The sequence below is a fragment of the Mytilus trossulus genome, chromosome 5, assembly GCF_036588685.1.
Source record: "Mytilus trossulus isolate FHL-02 chromosome 5, PNRI_Mtr1.1.1.hap1, whole genome shotgun sequence".
In the NCBI taxonomy this organism is placed as follows: Eukaryota; Metazoa; Mollusca; class Bivalvia; order Mytilida; family Mytilidae; genus Mytilus; species Mytilus trossulus.
Window position 1 is genome coordinate 60,777,386 of NC_086377.1, and position 24,179 is coordinate 60,801,564.

The 24,179-nt window shown below is 31.5% G+C and overlaps 1 protein-coding gene and 1 long non-coding RNA gene across 2 annotated transcripts; one reads left to right on the forward strand and one right to left on the reverse strand.

Moving 5' to 3' along the window:
- Positions 1 to 2,811: 2,811 nt before the first annotated feature.
- LOC134719773 (uncharacterized) lies at positions 2,812 to 5,394 on the reverse strand. The gene is made up of 3 exons (XR_010107696.1): positions 5,231 to 5,394; positions 3,731 to 3,932; positions 2,812 to 3,102 (listed from the first exon to the last, which is right to left on the reverse strand). It is a non-coding gene; the product is annotated as an uncharacterized LOC134719773 (long non-coding RNA).
- A 4,405-nt stretch (positions 5,395 to 9,799) lies between these two features.
- LOC134718142 (uncharacterized) lies at positions 9,800 to 24,084 on the forward strand. The gene is made up of 6 exons (XM_063580632.1): positions 9,800 to 9,809; positions 10,128 to 10,273; positions 13,158 to 13,302; positions 17,030 to 17,151; positions 20,024 to 20,105; positions 23,822 to 24,084. Exons 1-6 carry the CDS (start codon positions 9,800 to 9,802, stop codon positions 24,082 to 24,084), a joined length of 768 nt encoding a protein of 255 aa, XP_063436702.1.
- The last annotated feature ends 95 nt before the right edge of the window (positions 24,085 to 24,179 follow it).

The following is a 24,179-nucleotide window of genomic DNA, read 5'->3' on the forward strand; positions in this document are numbered from 1 at the left end:
ATTCATTCAACTATCAAGAATAGCTGAATCCTTATATATGTAACTCCTATAAAAATATCAATATGTGTCAATAAATTGTAAAATTATACATTTTTTTTCGAAATTGAAGAAGACGCCATTTTCGCCAATTATCCTTTTACGTTTATTGGTCTGCTACAGTATAATTATTAGATGATTCTAAAAAATCTCCGCCTCGATTTTTTTTTATACTTTCATTTTATAATCTTTGGTACAAAATGCAGATGTAATGAAAAAATTAGGCACTTCTATCGAGTAGAAATGGAGAACGGTCATCTTTATTTTGTATGTCCCCACTATCTGACTATGGGGGCGTGGTCCTCCTTTCACCTTGTTTCTGAAGAACACGATAGCTATTCATCTCTCGAAATTAATTATCAAATAAATATCATTGAAACAAAATGCATATATTTTAAGACATCAATAAATTTTAAGTGCTACTGATTTTTTTAACAGAAGATGCCGGAATCGACCCCATCCGATGTTGTGTCAATACATAGATCAACGTTGTCAATTTCCGGCGTCGAAAATGTCAACGTAAAATGTCATTAAAAATTGAAATATTTTCTTCTTTGTATCAATTTTGTGTATCTTAATGTCAAGAAAGTCATGCAATATGTTGAATCCATATCTACGTTATACCAAAACAGGCCTTACTTGGTAAACTAACAGTTTGAGGCCTACATCATCATCATGAGATTGACTTGTTGACATCGTACTTATTGTTGACTAAGATTCATTTCGTGCATATTGTTACTGGGTTGAGTTTTTAAAATGAACAAATTCTCTGTTTAGTCATATCGATTTCTTTCATAATTTTCCTTTCGTTCGTTAATACAATTATCGTTATGTGTTTTGTTTTTTTTTTGTCAAAAAGGGGGATTGGGAAGGGTGCTCTTAATTTTATCAAAGGCATGCGTGTTTTTTTTTCGGGCTTATGGTTCTCAATTTCTGGTTTGCAGTTAAGGTTCAATATCTACTTGACTACTTATTTCAAATCTGCAGTTTCTTAGGTCAATGATTATTTATAATTACTATATTAGTACTACATATATATAGTAATATATCATAATCTTGCATTGGGGAGGGGGCGACCATTTGCTTTTCTAGATATGACTGGGTGGTGGGAATTCGAAGAGAATCCTCGTGTGTTTGTACTAGTGCTTGTCTGTCCTATGTGCTTTACCTTTATATCCATTAAAAAGGTACCTGTTCATTTTTTTTTGTTATTTTGTTTAACGTAAATTATTTGTTTGAAGTATGTAAAAGTTTGTTGCCAACTTTTTTTAATAAACCGCATAAACCATAACATTGGGGATCTATAGAAGGATTTTTTTCTAGATTAACTTTTTATTAATTTGCATCCATTGCATCATATGATTTTATTTCTAAATATATTTCACTTTTGCATACAGACACAGAATATTCCTTTTCAGGTCGTCTTGTGTCATGTTATTTAGGGGTCTTTTGTATACGTAGCTTACTATACGTTATTGGTTCTGCTAAAATAAATGTTGAAGGCTGATCATAAAATATTTCCATACACCAAATATAGTTGACCAATTGCATATAGTATTAGAAAAAAAGACCAAAACACAAAAACTTAACTATAACCACTGAACCAAGAAAATGAGGTCAGGTCAGATGACACCTGCCAGTTGGACATGTACACCTTACAGTCCTTCCATACACTAAATATCCTAGAACTATTGCTTATAGTATCTGAGATATGGACTTGACCACTCAAACTTAACCTTGTTCACTGATCCATGAAATGAGGTCGAGGTCAAGTGAAAACCACCTGAAAGGCATGAGGACCTTGCAAGATATGACATAACAAATATAGTTATCCTATTACTTATAATGAGAGAGAATTTAATATTACAAAAAAATCTTAACCTTTTTTTCAAGAAGTCACTGAACCATGAAAATGAGGTCTAGGACATTGAACATGTGACTGACGGAAACTTCTTAACATGAGGTATCTATATACCAAGGAAGAAGCATCCATCTCTTTCAACCTTCTAAAACATAGAGCTTTTAAGTAGTTATCTAACATTGCCGCCGTATCAGCCGGATCACTGTCCCTTTGTCAAGATTTCTGCAACAAAAAGCGCAGGCTCGATTTAAATGAGGAATCTTATTAATTATACAACAGTGATATTCCTTTGTAATTTATTTTTATGAAAACAACTGAGTCAATAAGTATAGATCATTACATGGCATTTTTCATATCAGACCCTTTATCGGCCCTAGGTCATGATATCGGCCCAAGAGCCGCAGGCTCGAGGGATGATATCATGAACGAGGGCCGATAAAGGGTCTGATATGAAAAATGACATGTAATGATCTTTTTATCATATACTTCAGCAGAAGAAATACAAACAAGAACTATTGATTAAAAGTTTTTTTAATTTAATTGTTTTATTGATATTACGAGCATTTTATATATCTTGTCACAACATATATTTGCTCCTCAAGTTCAACTATTTTGTGAAAAGTATTAAATCACTTGCGGTTTTCCGCACTGTTTTGTCGTTTTCGAAAAAAATTCCGGAAATGCAGGAAGTTGCATGTGATAAACGTCACGGAAATGAACGGAAAGGCATGTGATAACATTCTGGAAGCAGTCAATAAAGGTCCCCTTATCAGCCCGCTGATGAAATTCTGAGAAATCTGTTCAATAAACCTAGCAAACCTTTAATAGCCTTTTAATATTTTAAATGTTATTGAACTGTAAAATTTTAGTAATATTTCATACAAGTATATGATAATCTGAATTTTTTACTAAATATGGTGACATTTCACTGTCACTTATGCACATTTTAATGATGATATATCTTGCATACTAATATTTCAGAATCCTCTTTTTACTACACATTGAGCCCATAGTCAGCTGTTTCATTTATTCAATCCTGCACAAGTTCAACAAAAATGTCTGCTAATAAACACTTGAACCACCCGGTTACCATTCTGTACATGAATATATCTCTCATAACAAATTTCATATAAATTTTGCTGATTCCAGGTATCAAAATTTTCATCCTCCAGTAAAATTATTCTTCTGACAGGATGTGTTGTGTACTGAAAATAAAAAATAAAAAAAATGTTATTATATTAAGTTTATTGATTCAATTGAAAAGTAATGATGAACGATAATAATAATATATTATATTTCATTATTATTAGCATCTTTGATCAAAATATGGTGTGCTTCAGTCATTCTCTTATCTGAAGAAAATGGTCAATTTTATTAAACCACTTCATTCTCATGGATATGATGCACATCATGTAAGAGTTAATTCCCTTATATTGTTTATTTTATCTTTATAAATTAATTTTAAATAACAGTACCCTTCATTCTTGAAATTTGGTTTTACATCCAAATGAAACTATAGTGAAATTATACAGCATATGTAATAGTATAAAATCTTTAAACTATTAAAAGTATACCATTTGGCCTTAAAATCTATGTATGATTTGACATATAAACTATAAATTTTAACCTATATTCCCAATTTAATCCATTGGCAATTTTCTTGTCTGACTGTTAAATGTAAGATATTTTCAGTCTATTTCCTTATCAAAATAGTTTTAATACATGTACATAATCATGATAATGTCTATCATGTTTTTTTTTCATATTTGAGGGATAGCGCATTGTAAATAACCCACTGATGTTATCCTGAACAGACACATTAGGATTACTTACCCGTAATATATTCTAGTCATATTGTTTTGTATTTACAAAATAATTTTGCTTTCGATATTACTCGTTGTTGACTCTATTTGATTACTGTTTTCTTGCTGTATGTATATCAATCATACATGTGCATGTACTGCAATTGTTTTTGTTGATATATAAAAGTCCTCTGTTTTGAATTTTTGATTCATATTGAACATCTTTCTCCATCCTGTAAATATAAAGCAAATGTACATACAGTTACTAAATAAGCTGAATATATGTATATACTAAATTATTCAAAGCAAAATTAAATTTTGCATTGTTATTATCAACACATAAATACAAATTTGCCAAATAAATTACCAAGAAAAAAACATATTACATTTTGGGGGCACTCACAACCTAGTTTTAATTTAAATTCATTAACAACCACTGTCACAACACCATTAATTGGATAATATTATGATATTAATTTAGTTGGAGTACATTTTTTGAAAGTAATTACTACAATGTCATGAATGTATTGTCAATGGATTATCTTTTCTAAATAATTTCATTATTTTTGTATATATATATATATATATATATATATGACTAGAGCCTATAGGAATAATATAACTTGATGGATATAAAGAAATTTTTCAGGCATATTAAATTTGTAATATATCCTGCAATTCCTGGTCATTGGGATACATGTTAATGCATGTGTAAGCTCTCAAATGGGTGGTGATTCAGTGGTTAATTTCAATGAGTAAAATTCATATTATAAATTCAGACATGTAAGAGAATGGCTATCTTTTTTTTTTTGTTAAGGAAAGAGAAGTCTGTGCCCGTGATCGCTTTCCCTTTCGGGTTCCAAGGGTTGGATTCCCCCTTTTTTGGGGGCCGATCAATGCATTTGAATGGGAGCATATAGTTGGAACCCCCATTTTACTCTGGGTTTGGAAACCCCCCTTTTTAAAATGGCTGGATCCGCCGCTGAATACATTCCAATGATTTAGTTCATGGACTTTTGAGTTGAACCCGAGACGTTCAGTAGATTTCGTGCAGCCTCAGTAGCCTATAATTTGGGGCCATGAAATTACCCCCCCCCCTTTTGTAGAGAACTTACAATCGGCATGAAACGTGATAATACGTGCTTTCGAATTTTATTCATTATGGTCCGTATTTGCAGTTAGAGGTTTACAATGTTCTTTTATCTAAGCAAGAAGTGATTGCGTGAATATTTTCAATGGAGATCGTGAAGAATACCTTGACCAGTTTGAAAACGGATGTTGATAACTTGACAACAACATTTCCGGAGACAAGTGCGGATACCTAAGACCGAAATCCGAATGTCACACACCAGTAAATAGCTGATTCAATACTAGTAATAGTATATGTCAGACTGAAAGGAAATGATGATATAGTGTGTTTCAATTTTCTTGTTTGATATAATTTTACACTTTATTTTTGCCGTTTAATTCATTTCTTTGGATCCGACTTATTTGATAATAATTAACTAAAATATCTGGAATAAACCTTTACCTTTTGTGTTGTTTAGCATAAAGTGTAAGCATCCAAGAATGTCATAAATGCAACTTTCCAGAGTGGAATGCCAAATCCAACGTCAAATAATGGCCGCCATTACGTGTTGACAACGTCGTCTAGTGAACCGTATCACTGAGCGGCGAAATCCTTACTCAAGCGCTTCCGGTTGTCCTGCTGTAAACATAAAATTGTCCATATTTTGAGTTAGAGCAGATGAAGTTTTCTATGATTTTTCTATAATTTGTCCCGAAAGTAGTACAACACACTGTAAAAGTTTCTTTGAAAAAGCGCAGGTGGGATTTTTTTGTTATTTCCATTTATGTTCTAAAAGAAATGAACTACGAAATAATTGTGGTTTCGGACCATATCACCATTTTCAATGTCAGCATAGAATGTATAATTCAAATGAAAGCAATAGTGAAATACAATAACTAAAAAATTGAGTCCAAAAGAATTTGAGTGCTATCAAGTAGTCCTTTGTTAAAATAGATTGATATGTGAAGAAAATCAGTAGTTTTGATAACTCAGGCTGACAACACGTTAAACAAAATTCGATGACGGCATCAACAACAACTAACAATAATTGTACTTTATCATGTACATCTATATAGCTGCATAATATATCCGTAATATTTGATACCAGAATGTATTCTATAAAAAAAAATGAAAGCAATACTTGAACAATATGACTACATAATTGTTCTGCATCAATTTAGATCGCCAGACAGTCATATTTTATTGAAAGTTTTGTCTCGGAACATGATTTCGGTAGTTTTGATACCTTAGTCTGACTCCTATAACAAAACAATTTAACCACAGCGAACAAAACTGACCATTTATACATCTGCTTATGTAAATTTATAGAGCCGCATAGTAATTCAGCAATAGTTTTACGTCAGAATTTAATGCACATGTACAATACAAATGACAGCAATATTGAAACACAATCACTACAAAATTTTGTTCTCTTAAATTTAGAGTGCCAGCATGTCCTCCCTTTTTAACAATTTACATGATATATTGATACGTAACAAAATTTCAATAGTGTTAATACCTCAGGCTGACTGGTATTGCAAACTGACCATGTTTTCACTTTAGTATGTAAATCTTTATGGCTGCATAATAAATCAGATGTAGTTTTTATATGTCAGGATGGATTGTATAAACAATGATTATAAATGCAAAATCTTTTCTGCATTAATTTAGTTTGTCAGCATTTCATCTCTGTACTATTGTTTGAACATTCATTAAGTTAGTAGTTCAGGATGGTGGTTATAACAAAATTAAACTATTTGAACACTGAAATGTCTGATTTTATTTGTACTTTAAAATAAAATGTATGTGAGGTTGTCTTCTGGGAATAGTATACTATTAGTATTTAATGTCGGTTAATGGATTTTGTTTGTAGGAAAACGTCAAATGGCAACTATTTTATGTATGTGCACAATGAGTATATTGTAAGGACGTTTCATTTATATTATTTATAAATATGGCGAAATTGACAAGACTGTTCTTAATTATAAAATACTTTATGTGTCCGGACACTGTGCAATTTTTGTTATAATATTTTGTCAAAAACAGAATCGTAAATCCAAGGCAAGAAAGTTGAGAAACGATGAAATATCTATGTAATGCACAAAGTTGAATTAAGGAAGGGACTATAAAAAATGGTAAACGAAGCAACGTCACCATTGATCTTGATATCCCATGATATACGAATATTGTTCCGATGCGTTGAATAACATTTTGATCTAGCATCTTATCAAAAAAACAACTCTCATGTCTTTTATCATAGCTGTCTGTGAGTTTATAACAATAAGAATAAGGAACATATGGTGTGTCCTTCAATAAAACTTGAAGAGTAAAGAGACGCTATAAAGAATAAGGAACATATGATGTGCCCTTCGATAAAACTTGAAGAGTATAGAAACGCTAAGAAGAATAAAGAACATATGGTGCGCCCTTCAATAAAACAGAAACAGATTAAGTTGATAGTTTAGAGGCTTTGAGATATAATAACAAACATTATCATTTGCATATTGATTTTGAATTTTAATTTTAAGTATTATATATTATCAAGATTACTTAAATACTAGACACGAAATGCAACTATTTGATGGGAAAACCCAAATAGTAAAACTGTTACTTAATAAATTATTTTTTTTAAGTGAAAAAAAAAATAAAGGATTAACGCGTCACACTGACACTCACATGACTCATCATGTTCATAGACGAATCTGGATTAGATAATCAAAAGAAGAAAATCATTTTCTATAAATCATCATTATGATTGCGTTTTAACATTTTGGATTAAATTCTATTGTTACAGGAGCCGTTTTTTTCCTCAAATTTCAAGTTCATTTGATGAAAGATTTTGGACACTTTTGTAACACTTCAGTGTCTATATCAGTTGATTCAATTAGTTTATGTGAAAGATTTCAACTGATATACATGTAGTCATTAAAAACGCCCCAATTTGAGCATAAATAGGAAATAGTTGTCAACGGTACCAGTATTATCATTTAGTACGACAGACGCGCGTTTTGTATAAGACTCATCAGTGACACTCATATCAAAATATTTAATGTTTGTGAAGTTACCAGCTGGTTCGTTATTCGGCTGCTAGCAGTCAGTTGGATATTTAGATTTATTTGTAAATCATAAAATAATATAATATACGTAGGAAAACGTTTTATGACCCCATAGAATTGTCTTAAACTCTCGTTTTCCTCGAATATTACCCCATTTCAATGCTTGTGTATGTTGCATATTTGTCTTTATGATATATAGGTTTTTATCAATAAAAAACACAAAAAAAAATCATTTTATATCTATATTTCTTAAAACAAAAACAAAACCCGATGACTCTTGTAACATTTAGAAATATACATAGAAATAAATCTGGAAAGCCAAAAAAACAGAAATATATAGTGTTCACCTCCCTGAGACCGCTTAAGTTCGGGTACACACTTTGCCTCCTATGTTTACCGAGGGTCCAAATTGCCATTTAGATATTCAAAATAAATAGCGAAAACCTACCTGAAACCGCTTAAATGACGGTCAGACCCCCGGTTCTTTTAATGTACATAAAACTGGACGAATTCATAGACTCTGTATATATAAAGATTGTATAAAAAAATATTCTGAGAATTATGTCATCTTCGATATCTACAGAGTTCTAAGATTGTCACTTTTCAGCTAAACATTGTCAAAATTTAAGGACAAAGGGAACAGAACAAGAGTGAGAGACCCTTGATCTCTCAATCTGCCTACTATTAAGAAGACATTTAGATAATATGTAGATACAAACGAAACTTGAGGAATTGAGTACACTTTTTATCTTCTATGTTAACGGAGGGCCCAAAGCGCCAGTTGGATATTCAAAATATATAACGATAACCTACCTATGACCGCTTAAATGAATGTCAGACCACTACTGTGCTTTCCATGTATATGAAAGCTGGAATTCTTAGACTCGGTATAATATACAAATGTTGTATCAAAAGGATTTCTGAGAATAATGTCATCTTTGATATCTATGGAGGGCTTAGAGTTAAACCCGGAAATCGTTTATCTAACTAAAATACCAAAATGGTGAAGATTTCAGTATTTAGCCATGATTAAATGATGCTAGAACCCGATATATGTGTATTGTATGGTCAAAAATAGACCATATATATGTAGCAGAAACATTCTACTTTCCAATAACAGCTTTATTTTTGGGTAAAAAAGGGATCTTACTGGACTCCTTTTATCATTTGTGGTATTGTTTCTGAGATCTTATTGCTGAAAATGCTTCTTTGTCTATTTCTACTAAGAGTATTTCGCTATAAACCTTGTTTTTTTAAAAAAAAACACAATCGTTCGCTGTTTACAGAGTTTTAGATGAAAACCAACGGCATGACGTTCGAGATTATTAAAGTGACAAAAAGGGAGGCATTAATGAAGATGTTCATATGCATTTTACATTCCTTTACAATAAGGAACAAACTTTTATTTGTATGAAGAAAGGCATTTCATTTAAATATTTATAATTGGTAGAACTGGAGTAGTCTATGACATGTATTATGCATGAGAATGAAAATGCATCAATTAAGAATAAAAATATGAAATATGACAAAGAGACAATAATCCGACCAAAGTGTAGATAACGTTCGTTAAAACACCATGTTTTAATAAGAACGAAGAAAGATAGTTATCAAAATTATTGAAAGTCATCCATTTTGGTTCATTTGTATGTTTAGGCGTTTCGTGCGCCGTCATTTTGCTGAACTACAGTTGATTATTTTAAGGGTCAGCGAGGCCCGCCTGCAGGTGTTGAATCCCCTTTCTGCTTTAAAGACCCATGTGTTGTCTGATTTCGACTCTATGATCGAAATGTTGTCACTCTGACACATTTGCAGTTGCAATTCCCTATGTTCAACTTGCTAATTAAGAATACGAAACATAAAATAAAAAAACAAAAAAACTAAACTTATAACATATAATTGTATGTATGAACGACATGTGTGAACAATATACAAAACTAAAAGTTTCATTTAAATAGTATGTCTAAAACGTCATAGCATGCCGAAAAGTATGCAACGTGTAACATAAACACACTTGATTGATCACTTATCTGTCACTTTCTTCAAGCAGAAATGATTAATCAAAGATAAGCGATCAATGTGTTATGACATGTACAGTTTGTTTGAAAATATGTTTTTAAACCATTTTCTGTCATAAATTTCAACAGAATTGTTTTTAGCTTTTGGTGAATATTTGCAACTGCATAAATATTAAATGTACATGGTTTATATAAGAATGAAAAGAAAACACATCGTTTTTCAATATCAACTTATATTGAACGTATGAAAATTCATTGGTACCCTATCACAATGTTCTTATGTTGCAGGTTCTGCAGAGGGGTATTCATGCTATAAACTCAAAGTCGATGATGTATTATGGAAAAAAATTCGTTGGAATAAAGACTTAACTAACAGGTTATGTAAAGGTTACTGTAAAGATGCTGCTAGTAATTATGCATATTCTGGAACAGTTGTAAGTTGTTTTTGACTAAAGAAAGAAATATAAACGTTATTTGTATGTACATAACACATGCTTCCTGTTTGCATTCAATTTTCAAATTATGGTTAGCTAAAACAAAAACATGAACCTGCATATATATATATATACCAGCAGAAGATAAAAACCATCGATGGTCATCTTCGTATATTGAAATTCAACCAATGGTAAATTATTTAAACTCTAGCAATATAAGTATCTGCTATTAAAATCTTGAAATAGCTTTCCGAACGGATAGCTTCCCGAAGTAAAATTTGACATTAATAAATGCATTTGCCAATGTGCAATTTATGTGTAAATTATATATAAATCAAAGTCGATATTCAACATTTAATTAAGTTTGAAACTATAATGAAACTAATGGTTCCTCTACCTCAGAGAGGGAGATCTTAGATCTATTTAATAGATTCTTTTTTTGGCCATTAAGCTTTCCAATAATGTTTTCATCGTTGGCTTTCAAATATGAAGTTGAAGCGTTCCTAATCCCTTAATTCCTTATCCATAAATACTATTCGGACTTATTTGTGTTAGTATTCTGACCATGACGTTCTGTGAAATTTCATACGTACCATCCTACCTATGATATTTATCCATGCATCACATGTTGTTCACAAGATACAACAGAACAAACATTGTATTAACTTTAATACATTATTGCACATCCAGGAGAAAATTATCTCTTGTAAACTTTATCTATTGAAAGTGCAACCAACGGTAAACTATTTAAACTTTAGAAATATCTGCAATTAAAATCTTGAAATAACCTAACGACTTGATAGTTTCCCGAAGTAGCCTAGAAGGATAAGTTGATAAATGTGACTAAAATTTAAAAAAAAAGATAAAGGTTGACATTTGAGGCATTCTGATTCGGGATTAATAAAGGCAACAGTAGTATACCGCTGTTCAAAACTCATAAATCAATGGACAAAAAACAAAATCGGGGTAACAAACTAAACCCGAGGGAAACGCATTAAATGTAAGAGGAGAACAGCGGCATAACACCGAAAGGCAACACACACAGAAATGGACCAAGCAACAGACAAAACACCACGAGAATAACAAATATAACATCAAAACCAAATACATGATTTAGGATAGACAAGTACCGTGCCACGTCGTATCTCAATATCTCAAAAATAAGAGAAAACACAAACGAATCAACGTTAAAATGTAACACACACAGAAACGAACAATAATATAACAATGGCCATCTTCCTGACTTGGTACAGGACACTTTTAAAGGGGAATAAAAGTGGTGGGTTGACCCTGGTTTTGAGGCATGCCAAACCTCGCACTTTAATGGCAGAGTTAAATATAACATTGAAATGACAACATAATATTAAAAAACTACAATACAAATAAATAGGAGAACATATTAGACAAAGAAGAACATGATTAATAGATAACAAAAAGCATCAGGTTTAAAATTCAATACGCAAAAAACGCGCCTTGTCTACACAAGATTCACCAGTGACGCCCAGATATAAAAGATCGAAAGTGAAAAAAGTACAAAATTGTACAGCACTGAAGATCAAAAGTTGAAAAGGTTTTGCCAAATACGGCATTGTTTTTATGCCCGGGATAAGAACATACTTATTATATAGAACAATTCATGTTATTGCAAACAGTACATTTTATCAAATGAATATGAAAGAGATATACATAATGAAACTAAAGTGTTAACTAATTACAGAAAACTAAACGCGAATACATAACGCCCAGATGTAAAAAGATCGAAAGTGAAAAAAGAACAATGTTGTACAGCACTGAAGATCAAAAGTTGAAGAGGTTTTGCCAAATACGGCACTGTTTTTATGCCCGGGATAAGAACACCATTATTATATAGAACGATACATGCTATTGCAAACAGTAAATTTTAACAAATGAATATGAAAGGTATATACACAATGAAACTGAAGTATTAACGTATTACAGAAAACTAAACCCGAATACATTCGTTTCTTCATTCAAACGGAATTTAAGATTCAAAATGCAGTATTTAAAACAGTCAATACACGATACATTCTCAGCTTTGACAGTTGTCAACCAAATAATTTTGCAGCAGGAATCTAGGGGTGTCAGGATTATCCACTACACTGAGACCATCATCATATATTTTATTCACTTGATGTTTTGTTTCTGTATTAACTATAATCAAATTTTAAGAAATCCGAAATATGTTTTGAATATGAAGGGTCGGTTGACTTTAAAGCAGATGAAAACAATAATATAATGGTGTTTCGAACACTGCTTGCTTGGAATATTCTGTTGGTTTTGTTTTACATTTTACTTGTTACTATCTCATTATTATAAACAGTAATAGGGGTATACTACAGTTGCCTTTATTTGTTATATATTACAAAATTTTGATCGTCTTTATTTTTGTCGAGCCTTCGACTTGTGTCAAAAAAACGAGAAATAGTGATCTTACGTTCCGTCGTATCGGCGGCGACGGCGGCGTCAAATAATATTCACTCTGGGATTAAAGTTTCTGAAATTGTAATAACTTTCTTAAAAATCAAGGATTTCTACCATACTTGGACCGAATAAAGCTTGTTTATGAAAAACATCAATTCGAACGTGTTTTTGTTTTTCTTTTTTCTCTCAGCTACAAAAAACAAAAAATGGCTAATGTTATATTCAACACAAGTTTTATTTTAAAATGTAGAAATGTCAACAATCTTTACGATAAGAGGATTAAATACGTAAAACATATCGATTTAAACATAGGTATATTTTATCTTATTTTGTCATGAACTTAGTATAACACTAAAGTTGTACTTTCATTAGTTCCCTTAGTAACACTATGACTATGATATATAAAATATCATTTGTATTGTCATTATTTTTTATATTGTAGCACACACAGTGCTATTGTCGGGAAACGGAACCGTTGGCGATACAAAAAGTTGATGATGATAAATGTACTTATACATGTCCAGGTGACAATGGAGACATTTGTGGAGATGTCGACAACGGTTACCGGATTACTGTCTCAAAAATAGGTGAATATCACAGAAAGTGTACATTTTAAGAAGTGTGCTAATACATTGTTATAGATTATAGAGTCGCTGTCTTAAATCCATTACAAAATATCATATAACCCTTCTTTTTTCAAATCAAGGCACAAGTTTATCTGAATTACAGGGAGAAACTTCATTTAAAATATTTATCAATTTCGTAGAACTTCGGGAAATGTTCGGTCAGTTCTTTTTCACCACACCTTTTGATTAAACGAAAAATAACACATTAATCGATTAAACCTTTACGACATGAGTGCAAAACACACTGTACAATATTAGTGTATATATAAAACATCAACCGGCAGAAAGAAAATTCCAAATATTTCTTTGCATATTTAATATTCAATCTCCAATAAAAACACATCATCAATAGTATCAATATATCTTTCTAATTTTCGTAATATTCATAATTCTCTAACTTTCAATATATCCTAACGAACAAGTTACTGGTATCGATAACTTTACGGAATAAAACTCTTGTAACATATTGCAGAGTACTAAGTGTATAAAGAAAAACGTCATAAACGTGACAGTAAATATCATATGATTAAAAAATACTCTGAAATATATAACCCGACCTTATATTTATTTTGTAGACAAATGCTTAACATTATTAAATATGCATTCAAAGAGTCTCACACACAAAATACAATATAAGTTTAGCTCATAATACTGTCATGCACTCGGAATTTATCAGTTACCATACTTTTGTTATTTCTTATCAACATATTAATGTCACTTACAGACATTCATACAATCTCATTTGGTTATTTATTTGCCATATTTATTCCAATGTTTATGTTTTGGGGGTTTTAAGCGTATATCAATAACAATCAGCACTATAGAAGAAAAACAATGTTTAGTTTTAAAATAAAGTGTAGTTTTCTTTATACAAGTTTTGATAATACGAGTAAGTGTTTAACTAATCCTTGTAATTTTCAAACTTATGAAAAATTACATACCAATACGATACACACGAGGGGGGACACGTAAATCTGTCAAATACATGTCTATTTTCAATTAATTTGTCTTTCAAATGTTATTTAGACAACTGTATTTAAGCTCTAATAAAAGAGGGACTAAAGATACCAGAGGGACGGTCAAAGTTGTAAATCGAATTAAAACGGACAAAGCCACGACCGAAGATGAAAAAGACAAACAAACAAACAATAGTACACATGACACAACATAGAAACTAAGGAATAAGTAACACGAAACCCACCAAAAACTAGTTGTGCAGGTGAAGCAGGTGATGTCATCTTCGATATCTACAGAGGGTTAAGATTGTCACTTTTCATAACTATTTACACCACTGGGTCGATGCCACTGCTGGTGGACGTTTCGTCCCCGAGGGTATAACCAGCCCAGTAGTCAGCACTTCGGTGTTGACATGAATATCAATTATATGGTCATTTTTATAAATTTCCTGTTTACAAAACTTTGAATTTATCGAAAAACTAAGGATTTTCTTACCCCAGGAGTAGATTACCTTAGCCATATTTGGCACAACTTTTTGGAATTTTGGATCCTCAATGCTCTTCAACTTTGTATTTATTTGGCTATTTAACTATTTTGATCTGAGCGTCACTGATGAGTCTTATGTAGACAAAACGCGCGTCTGGCGTATAACATTATAATCCTGGTACTTTTGATAACTATTTACACCACTGGGTCGATGCCACTGCTGGTGGACGTTTCGTCCCCGAGGGTATCACCAGCCCAGTAGTCAGCACTTCGGTGTTGACATGAATATCAATTATATGGTCATTTTTATAAATTTCCTGTTTACAAAACTTTGAATTTTTCGAAAAACTAAGGATGTTCTTACCCCAGGAGTAGATTACCTTAGCCATATTTGGCACAACTTTTTGGAATTTCGGATCCTCAATGCTCTTCAACTTTGTATTTATTTGGCTTTTTAACTATTTTGATCTGAGCGTCACTGATGAGTCTTATGTAGACGAAACGCGCGTCTGGCGTATAAAATTATAATCCTGGTACTTTTGATAACTATTCAGCTAAACATTGTCAAAATTTAAGGACAAAGGGTACAGAACAAGAGTGAGAGACCCTTGATCTCTCAATCTGCCTACTATTAAGAAGACATTTAGATAATATGTAGATACAAACAAAACTTGAGGAATTGAGTACACTTTTTATCTTCTATGTTAACGGAGGGCCTAAAGCGCCAGTTGGATATTCAAAATATATAACGATAACCTACCTATGACCGCTTAAATGAATGTCAGACTACTATTGTGCTTTCCATGTATATGAAAGCTGGAATTCTTAGACAAGGTATAATATAAAAATGTTGTATCAAAAGGATTTCCGAGAATAATATCATCTTTGATATCTATGGAGGGCTTAGATTTAAACCGGGAAACCGTCTAAGATTTAACTAAAATACTAAACTGGTGAAGATTTCAGTATTTACATGTTTAGGCGTGACTTAATGATGCTAGAACCCGATATATGTGCACTGTATGGTCAAAAACATACCATATATATGTGGCAGAAGCATTCTACTTTCCAATAACAGCTTTATTTTTGGGCGAAAAGGGGACTCTATTTATCATTTTTGGTATTGTTTCTGTGATCTTTTTGCTGAAAATACTTCTTTGTCTATTCCTGCTACGAGTATTTCGCTATAAACCTTGTTTTTCATATAACAACAATCTGTTTACAGAGTTTTAAGTGAAAATCAACAACATAACGTTCGAAATTATTAAAGTGACAAAAAGGGAGGCATTAATGAGGATGTTTATATGTATTTTACATTCCTTTACACTAAGGAACAAATTTTTATTTGTATGACTAAAAGCATTTCATTTAAATAGCGAAATGATCACAACTATTTATAATTGGTAGAACTGGAGTAGTCTATTATGCATGAGAATGAAAATGCATCAATTAAGAGATAAAATATGGAGTATGTCAAAGAGACAATAATACGACCAAAGAGCAGATAACGTTCGTTAAAAAACCTTGTTTTAATAAGAACAAACTAAGGTAGTTATTTAAATTATTGAAAGTCATTCGTTTTGGTTCATTTGTATGTTTCGTAGTTCTGTGCGCCGTTCATGTTGCTGAACTACAGTTGTTTATGTTAAGAGTCAGCGAAGCCCGCCTGCAGGTGTTGAATTTTCCCCCTGCTTTATAGACCCATGTGTTGCCCGACTCTATGGTCGAATTGTTGTCACTTTGACACATTTGCAGTTGCAATTCCCTATTTTGAACTTGCTAATTAAGAATAAGAAACATAAAATAAAAAAGGAATGAAATAAACTTAAAACATATAATTGTATGTATGCACGACATGTGTGAACAATATACAAAACTAAAAGTTTCATTTAAAATTGTACGTCTGAAACATCATAGCATGCCGTAAAGTATGTTATGTGTAACACAAACACACTTGATTGATCACTTATCTGTCACTTTCTTCAAGCAGAAATGAATACTCAAAGATAAGCGATCAATATGTGATGGCATGTACAGTTCGTTTGAAAATATGTTTTTAAACCATTTTCCGTCATAAATTTCAACAGAATTTTTTAAGCTTTTGGTGAATATTTGTAACTGCATAAATATTAAATGTACATGGTTTATATAAGAATAAAAACAAAAGACATCGTTTTTCGATGTCAACTTATATTGAACGTATGAAAATTCATTGGTACCATATCAAAATGTTCTTATTTTGCAGATTCTGCAGAGAGGTATTCATGCTATAAATTTGATACATTATGGGGAACACCTCATCGGATTTTAAACCTAACTAACGGGTTATGTGAACGTAACTGTAATGATGCATATTCTGGAACATATGTAAGTTGTGTTTGCCTCAAAAAGATCCATAATATTTATGTTTATATACATGAATCATGTTTCCTGTTTTCATTTGATTTTCAAATTATGGTTAGCTAAAAAAGAAAAAGAAAACGTGAATCTGTATAGATATACACCAGCAGAAGATAAAGACCACCAATGGTCAGCTTGGTCTATTAAAAAATTGCAACCAACGGTAAACTATTTTAACTCAAGCAATATCAGTATCTGCTATTACAATCTTCAAATAACCTTTGGAATGGATAGCTTCCCGAAGTAACATTTGACATTAATAAATGCATCTAATAATTTATTTGTCAATTATGTATAAATTAAAGCTGATATTCAACATTTTTATTTAGTTTGTTATTATAATGAAACGTATGATTCCTTTACCTCAAAGTGAGAGACCATAGATCTATTAATAAATTTCTTTTGCCATTTAGCTTTCCAATAATGTTTTCATCGTTGGCTTTCAAAATAAAGCTTGGAGCGTTGTAACAGTATGTTTATCCAGAAAATCTCTTCGGACTTATGAATATTATAACGTGTCCATCTCGTTATATTTGTGTTAGTATTCTGACAATCACGTTCTGTGAAATTTTATACGTACGAGACTACCTTTATCCATGCATCACATGCTGTGTACAAGACATAACAGAACAAACATTGTATTAACTGTAATACATGATTGCACATCTAGGAGAAATTTATCTCTTGTAAGCTTTATCTATTGAAAGTGCAACCACCGGTAAACTATTTAAACTTAAGAAATATCTGCTATTAAAATCTTGAAATAATCTACCGACTTGATGTTTCCCGAAGTAGCCTAGAAGGATAATTAAGTTGATAAATGTGACTAAAATTTAAAATTTTAAAAATAAAGCTTGACATTTGAGGCATTCTGATTCGGGATTAAACATTCGTTTCTTCATTCAAACGGAATTTAAGATTCCCAATGCAGTATTCAAAACAGTCAATACACGATACATTCTCAGCTTTGACAATTGTCAGCCAAATAATTTTGCAGCAAGATTATCAACTACACTGAGACCATCACATATTACATTCACTTGATGTTTTTTTTTCTGTATGAACTATAATCAAATTTTAAGAAATCCGAAATATGTTTTGAATATGAAGGGTCGGTTGACTTTAAATCAGATGAAAACAATAATATAATTATTATAGTGTTTCCAACACTGCTTGCTTATACATGAACAAATTAGATATACATAGTTTGTAGTCATAAAACATGTGTAAAGTGACCTAAACATTAAAGAATTTTATATTTTATTGGTACATCTTTTGTCCCTTTTTGGAATATTTGTTTTTTTACATATTACTGGATACTATATAATTATTATCAACAGTAATAGCGGTATACTACTGTTGCCTTTATTTGTTATATATTAAAAAAAATTGATCGTCTTTATTTTTGTCGAGCCCCCGACTTTTGTCGAAAAAACGAGTAATCGTACGTTCCGCCGTAGTCGGCGGCGTCAATAATATTCACTCTGGGATTAAAGTTTATGAAACTATTATAACTTTCTTAAAAATCAAGGATTTCTACCGTATTTGGACCGAAAAAAGCTTGTTTATGAAAAAACATCAATTTGAACGTGTTTTTCTTTTTCTTTTTTCTCTCACCAACTAAGAACAAAAAATGACTAATGTTATATTCAACACAAGTTTGTTACAAAATTGTAAGGGTTCCGCGGAACCCAGTGTCTCGCCTACTTTTGCTGTAAATCGCAGGCTCAACAACAAATGAGGAAAAAAATCAATAAAAAAAATCCTCTTGATACTATCGTTTGATTGTAAGAAGCTTCTGTCCAAGTTTGGTAAAAATCTAGGATAGTTAATGAATCTAATTAATGTTTTGAAAACTTAAACTGCCGACTGTATGTAATGTTAACTGGAAGAAAGTCTAAGTCCATTTAAAAGTAAAATACAGAAAAAATGGAGTTATCTTTTTACAATATTTACTTCTGGATACTATCTTATGGTCATAAATAAGCTTCTGTCCAAGTATGGTACAAACCAAGGATAGTTTAAGAAAGTTATTAAAATTTTAAAAACTTTAACCACAGAGTGAATGTAATGTTTCCCCGCAGAAAAACTAAGTCCATTTAAAAGTAAAATACGGAAAAAATGGATTTATTTTTTTACAAAATTTACTTCTGGATACTATCTTATGATCATAAACAAGCTTCTGGCAAAATTTGGTTCAAACCAAGGATAGTTTAAGAAAGTTATTAAAATTCTAAAAACTTTAACCACAGAGTGAATGTAACGTTTCCCTGCAGAAAAAACTAAGTCCATTTATAAGTAAAATACGGAAAAAATGGAATTTTATTTTTACAAAATTTACTTCTGGATACTATCTTATGATCATAAACAAGCTTCTGTCCAAGTTTGGTAGAAATCCAGTATAGTTTAAGAAAGTTATTAAAATTTCAAAAACTTTAACCACAGAGTGAATATTTGTGGACGCCGCCGACGACGCCGCCGACGCCGACGGAAAGTAGGATCGCTTAGTCTCGCTTTTTCGACTAAAGTCGAAGGCTCGACAAAAACATCAATTTGAACGTGTTTTTCTTTTTCTTTTTTCTCTCTGCAACAAAAAACAAAAAATGACTAATGTTATATTCAACACAAGTTTTATTTAAAAATGTAGAAATGTCAACAATCTTCAAAATAAGAGGAATAAAAACGTCAAACATATCGATTTAAACATAGATATATTTCATCTTATTTTGTCATAAACTTAGTTTAACACTAAACTTGTAGTTTCATTAGTTCCCTTAGTAACACTATGACTATGATATATAAGATTTCATTTATATTGTCATTATTTTCTATATTGCAGAGGCCATACTGCTATTGTCGGAAAACGGAACCGTCGGCGTATTACAAAGTTGATGATGATGAATGTGCTATTGAATGTCCAGGTAACAAAACCGACACTTGTGGAGGATATGTCAACTATCGCCTGATTACTGTCTCGATAATAGGTGAATATCACAGAAAGTGTACATTTTAAGAAGTGTGCTAATACATTATTATGAATTATAGAGTCGCTGTATTAATTCATTACAAAATATTATATTACCCGTCTTTTTTTCAAATCAAGGCACAAGTTTATCTGAATTACAGGAAGAAACTTCAACCAAAATATTTATCAATTTTGTATAACTTCGGGAAATATTCGGTCAGTTCTTTTTCACCACACCTGTTGATTAAACGACAAATAACACATTAGACGATCAAACCTTTACGACATGAGTGCAAAACACACTGTACAATATCAGTGTATATAAATATCAACCGGCAGAAAGAAAATTCCAAATAATTTTTTGCTTATTCAATATTCAATCTTAGATAAAAACACATTATCAATATTATCAATATATCTTTCTAACTTTCGTAATATTCATAATTCTCTTACTTTCAATATATTCTTACGAACAAGTAACGGGTATCGATAACTCTTCGGAATAAAAATCTTGTAACATATTGCAGAGTACTAAGTGTATAAAGAAAAACGTCATTAACGTGACAGTAAATATTATACGATTAAAAAATACTCTGAAATAACCCGACCTTTATACTCTTATTCTGTAGACAAATGCTATACATGATAAAATATGCATTCAAAGAGTCTCAAACACAAAATACAATATTAGTTTAGCTCATGATACTCTCATGCACTCTGAATTTATCAGTTACCATACTTTTGTTATTTCTTATCAACGTATTAATGTTACTTACAGACATTCATACAATCTCATTTGGTTATATATTTGCCATATTTATTCTAATTTTTATGATTTGGGGGTTTTAAACTTATATCAATAACAATCAGCACTATAGAAGAAAAACAATGTTCAGTTCTTAAGATAAAGTGTAGTTTTCTTTATAAAGTTTTGATACTAAGTAGTACGATTAAGTATTTAAGTAATCCTTGTAATTTTCAAACTTATATTGTTATGAAAAAATTACATACAAATACGATACACATGGGTCTTTAATTCAAAATAAAGGGGGAAACACGTACATCTTTCGCCTTCATGTCTATATTCAATAAATTTTCCTTTCAAACGTTATTCATGTTATTTAGGCAACTGTATTTAGAAGAAGGACAAAAGATACAAGAGGGACAATCAAACTTATAAATCGAAATTAAACGGACAAAGCCACGACTGGAAATGAAAAAGACAAACAGGCAAACAATTGTACACATGACACAACATAGAAATCTAAAGAATAAGTAACACGAACCCCACCAAAAACTAGTGGTGCAGGTGAAGCGAAAGGGAATGCCGATCCTACTCGACAGGTGACACCCGTCGTATAGTTCATATTATAACAGATCCAGTAAATAGTCTAATAAAAAGCTTTATTAAAAAAAAATGTTTATCAAACAAAACTATCATTTACTTTTCTACATTGGCTAGAGGTATAGGGGGAGGGTTGAGATCTCACAAACATGTTTAACACCGCCGCATTTTTGCGCCTGTCCCAAGTCAGGAGCCTCTGGCCTTTGTTAGTCTTGCATTATTTTAATTTTAGGTTTTTTGTGTACAATTTGGGAATTAGTATGGCGTTCATTATCACTGAACTAGTATATATTTGTTAAGGGGCCATCTAAAGGACACCTCGGGGTGCGGGAATTTCTCGCTACATTGAAGACATGTTGGTGACCTGTTGCTGTTGTTTTTTTCTATGGTCGCGTTGTTGTATCTTGACACATTCCCCATTTCCATTCTCAATTTCATGTTTCTAATAATCAATACAAAATGCGATATTTCAATAATCATATTAAAGTAGTAAAAATGTAAATGTTGCCGGAATTTTATAATCGAAACACCAATACATAATTATAAAAAATATACTTAAGCAACACACAATTAATGTCCATGCATGTCTTTTTTTCTTATATGATCTTCATTTACGGACATCTTTAGCTGAAACTGCAGTCAGCCGGAAATCTTACTATGAGATAAATCTGACAAATAGTATTAAAGTCTACGGAAGAATTTTAAGATACAAACGGCACTAACAATACCATGAAATAATATTACAGATCCTGATCAATTCCTTATGTATGGGTCAATATCCAAATTAAAATGAATTTCACGTTCTTCTCAGCTATTACTAGTAAATAGTCATGAGATAAATAGTAACTAGTCAATATATGTATATACAGTTGTATTTCACAAGTACCAATGAGATCAATCTAACGAGTAAATATTGTGGACGCTAATTTAATGAAGGTGATGTCATGACAACCAACGATTTATGAAAATAAAAATGTTTAAAATATGTGGCGGATTTCAATTTTGGAATTTGCTTTCGATCCAAGCAGTTTTTCGTTTGTTTTTGTTGGTTGTAAGGCACACGTACTCGTAAGATACACCTAACGATTTTTTTGTTCACGATGTTTACATATATTTTTGACTTTTTTTTTATTACGATTTCTTACATATATTTTGACTATTTTATTAATTATGAATGTTGATTTAACGCATCATGTAAATATAACGGAATTTGATGAGACTGTTAATAAAATGAGAGGGTAAGCTCTATAGAACCAGGTTTAATCCACCATTTTCTACATTTGAAAATGCCTTTTCCAAGTAAGGAATATGACAATTCTTGCTCATTCGTTTTTGATGTGTTTTGTTATTTGATTTTGCCATGTGATAATGGACTTTCCGAATCTAATTTCCCTCTAAGATCAGTATTTTTGTGATTTTACTAATAGTACATGTGCATGCGTGATGCAATCTATTTAGGTTTATTGATAATGAAGATTTGTAGATAATTTTTATTTCAAGATACAACTATTGACAGTTTAATTTTACTTACTCGAAACGTATTGTTTATTGGAATTCGAATTCAACTTGTGTACGTTAGCGGGTTTAGATAGTTGTCGATGAAACGAAATGTATGCTAGGGCAAACCCTATAATACAATACGGATATCCACAGTTGTATAACTAAAACAAAATTATTTCAGTCATTATCTCGCTGTGCATGTCAAGTCACGGCTGCATGAGTCTTACCCAATGCATTACATTTTTTTCCCTTGTAGCGCATACCAAATCGTTCTATTCTTATATTGTATTAAAAATATATGTGTATGACCTGAGGGTTTTTTCGTCTGTTCCTATGTTGTAAACCCATTGTCTCCAATCAAGTATGCAGTTCAGATCTTAGAGAGACAGCTCTTCTAGAGATATTCAACCCCCCCCCCCCCCCCGCCTTTTTGTACTTAAAAGCTATGTGTACTGTATGAATTCTGTACTTTACAAGGGTGGAACATGAATACATATTTTCAGTGCTTAAGAAGACACACTTGATTGTAATGTTATTTCATGCATTTTTAAAAAATATATGTATGTTACAATGCTACTGTTAAAAAGGAATCTGTAAAATGTTAAAAAAAACAATTATGTTGAGGCAATACAACTGTAATATTTTTTTTGTACTGATACAGCGTGCATGATTAACATGCTCATGCTATCAATCCTAACCGAAGGGTTTGGTTCCTTTGATTTGTTTGACCATTTTTCATTTTTGACAAGACACTGATTTTTCTCGATTTGTATTGTCTTTTGTGTTGTTGGTATATTGTTTAGTTTTAAAGGCAACACTATTTACAGATCGAACAACTGTTACTATGACCGAGAAAAATACCCAAGGGACTAGTAAACCATCTGTGTCTACAAGAGTCTCAGCTATGACAGAGTTCATGAACATGATAACTAGCGACACATCATCGGCAATAGCTACGAAAAGTACGCATTATACTACACAGGATTTATCAAGTACAACATCTCAAAATGCAAATAATGATATTTCATCTGTTATTATTGAGACTTCAACACCAGGAACAACAGGTATTGCATATGGTTACGCAAAGTAACATTTGTTGTCATGGCATATGTAGTGTATAAATACATCAACTTAAATGTTTACATTTATATCACAAATCTTTTATGAAAAGTTTAAATTCTTACT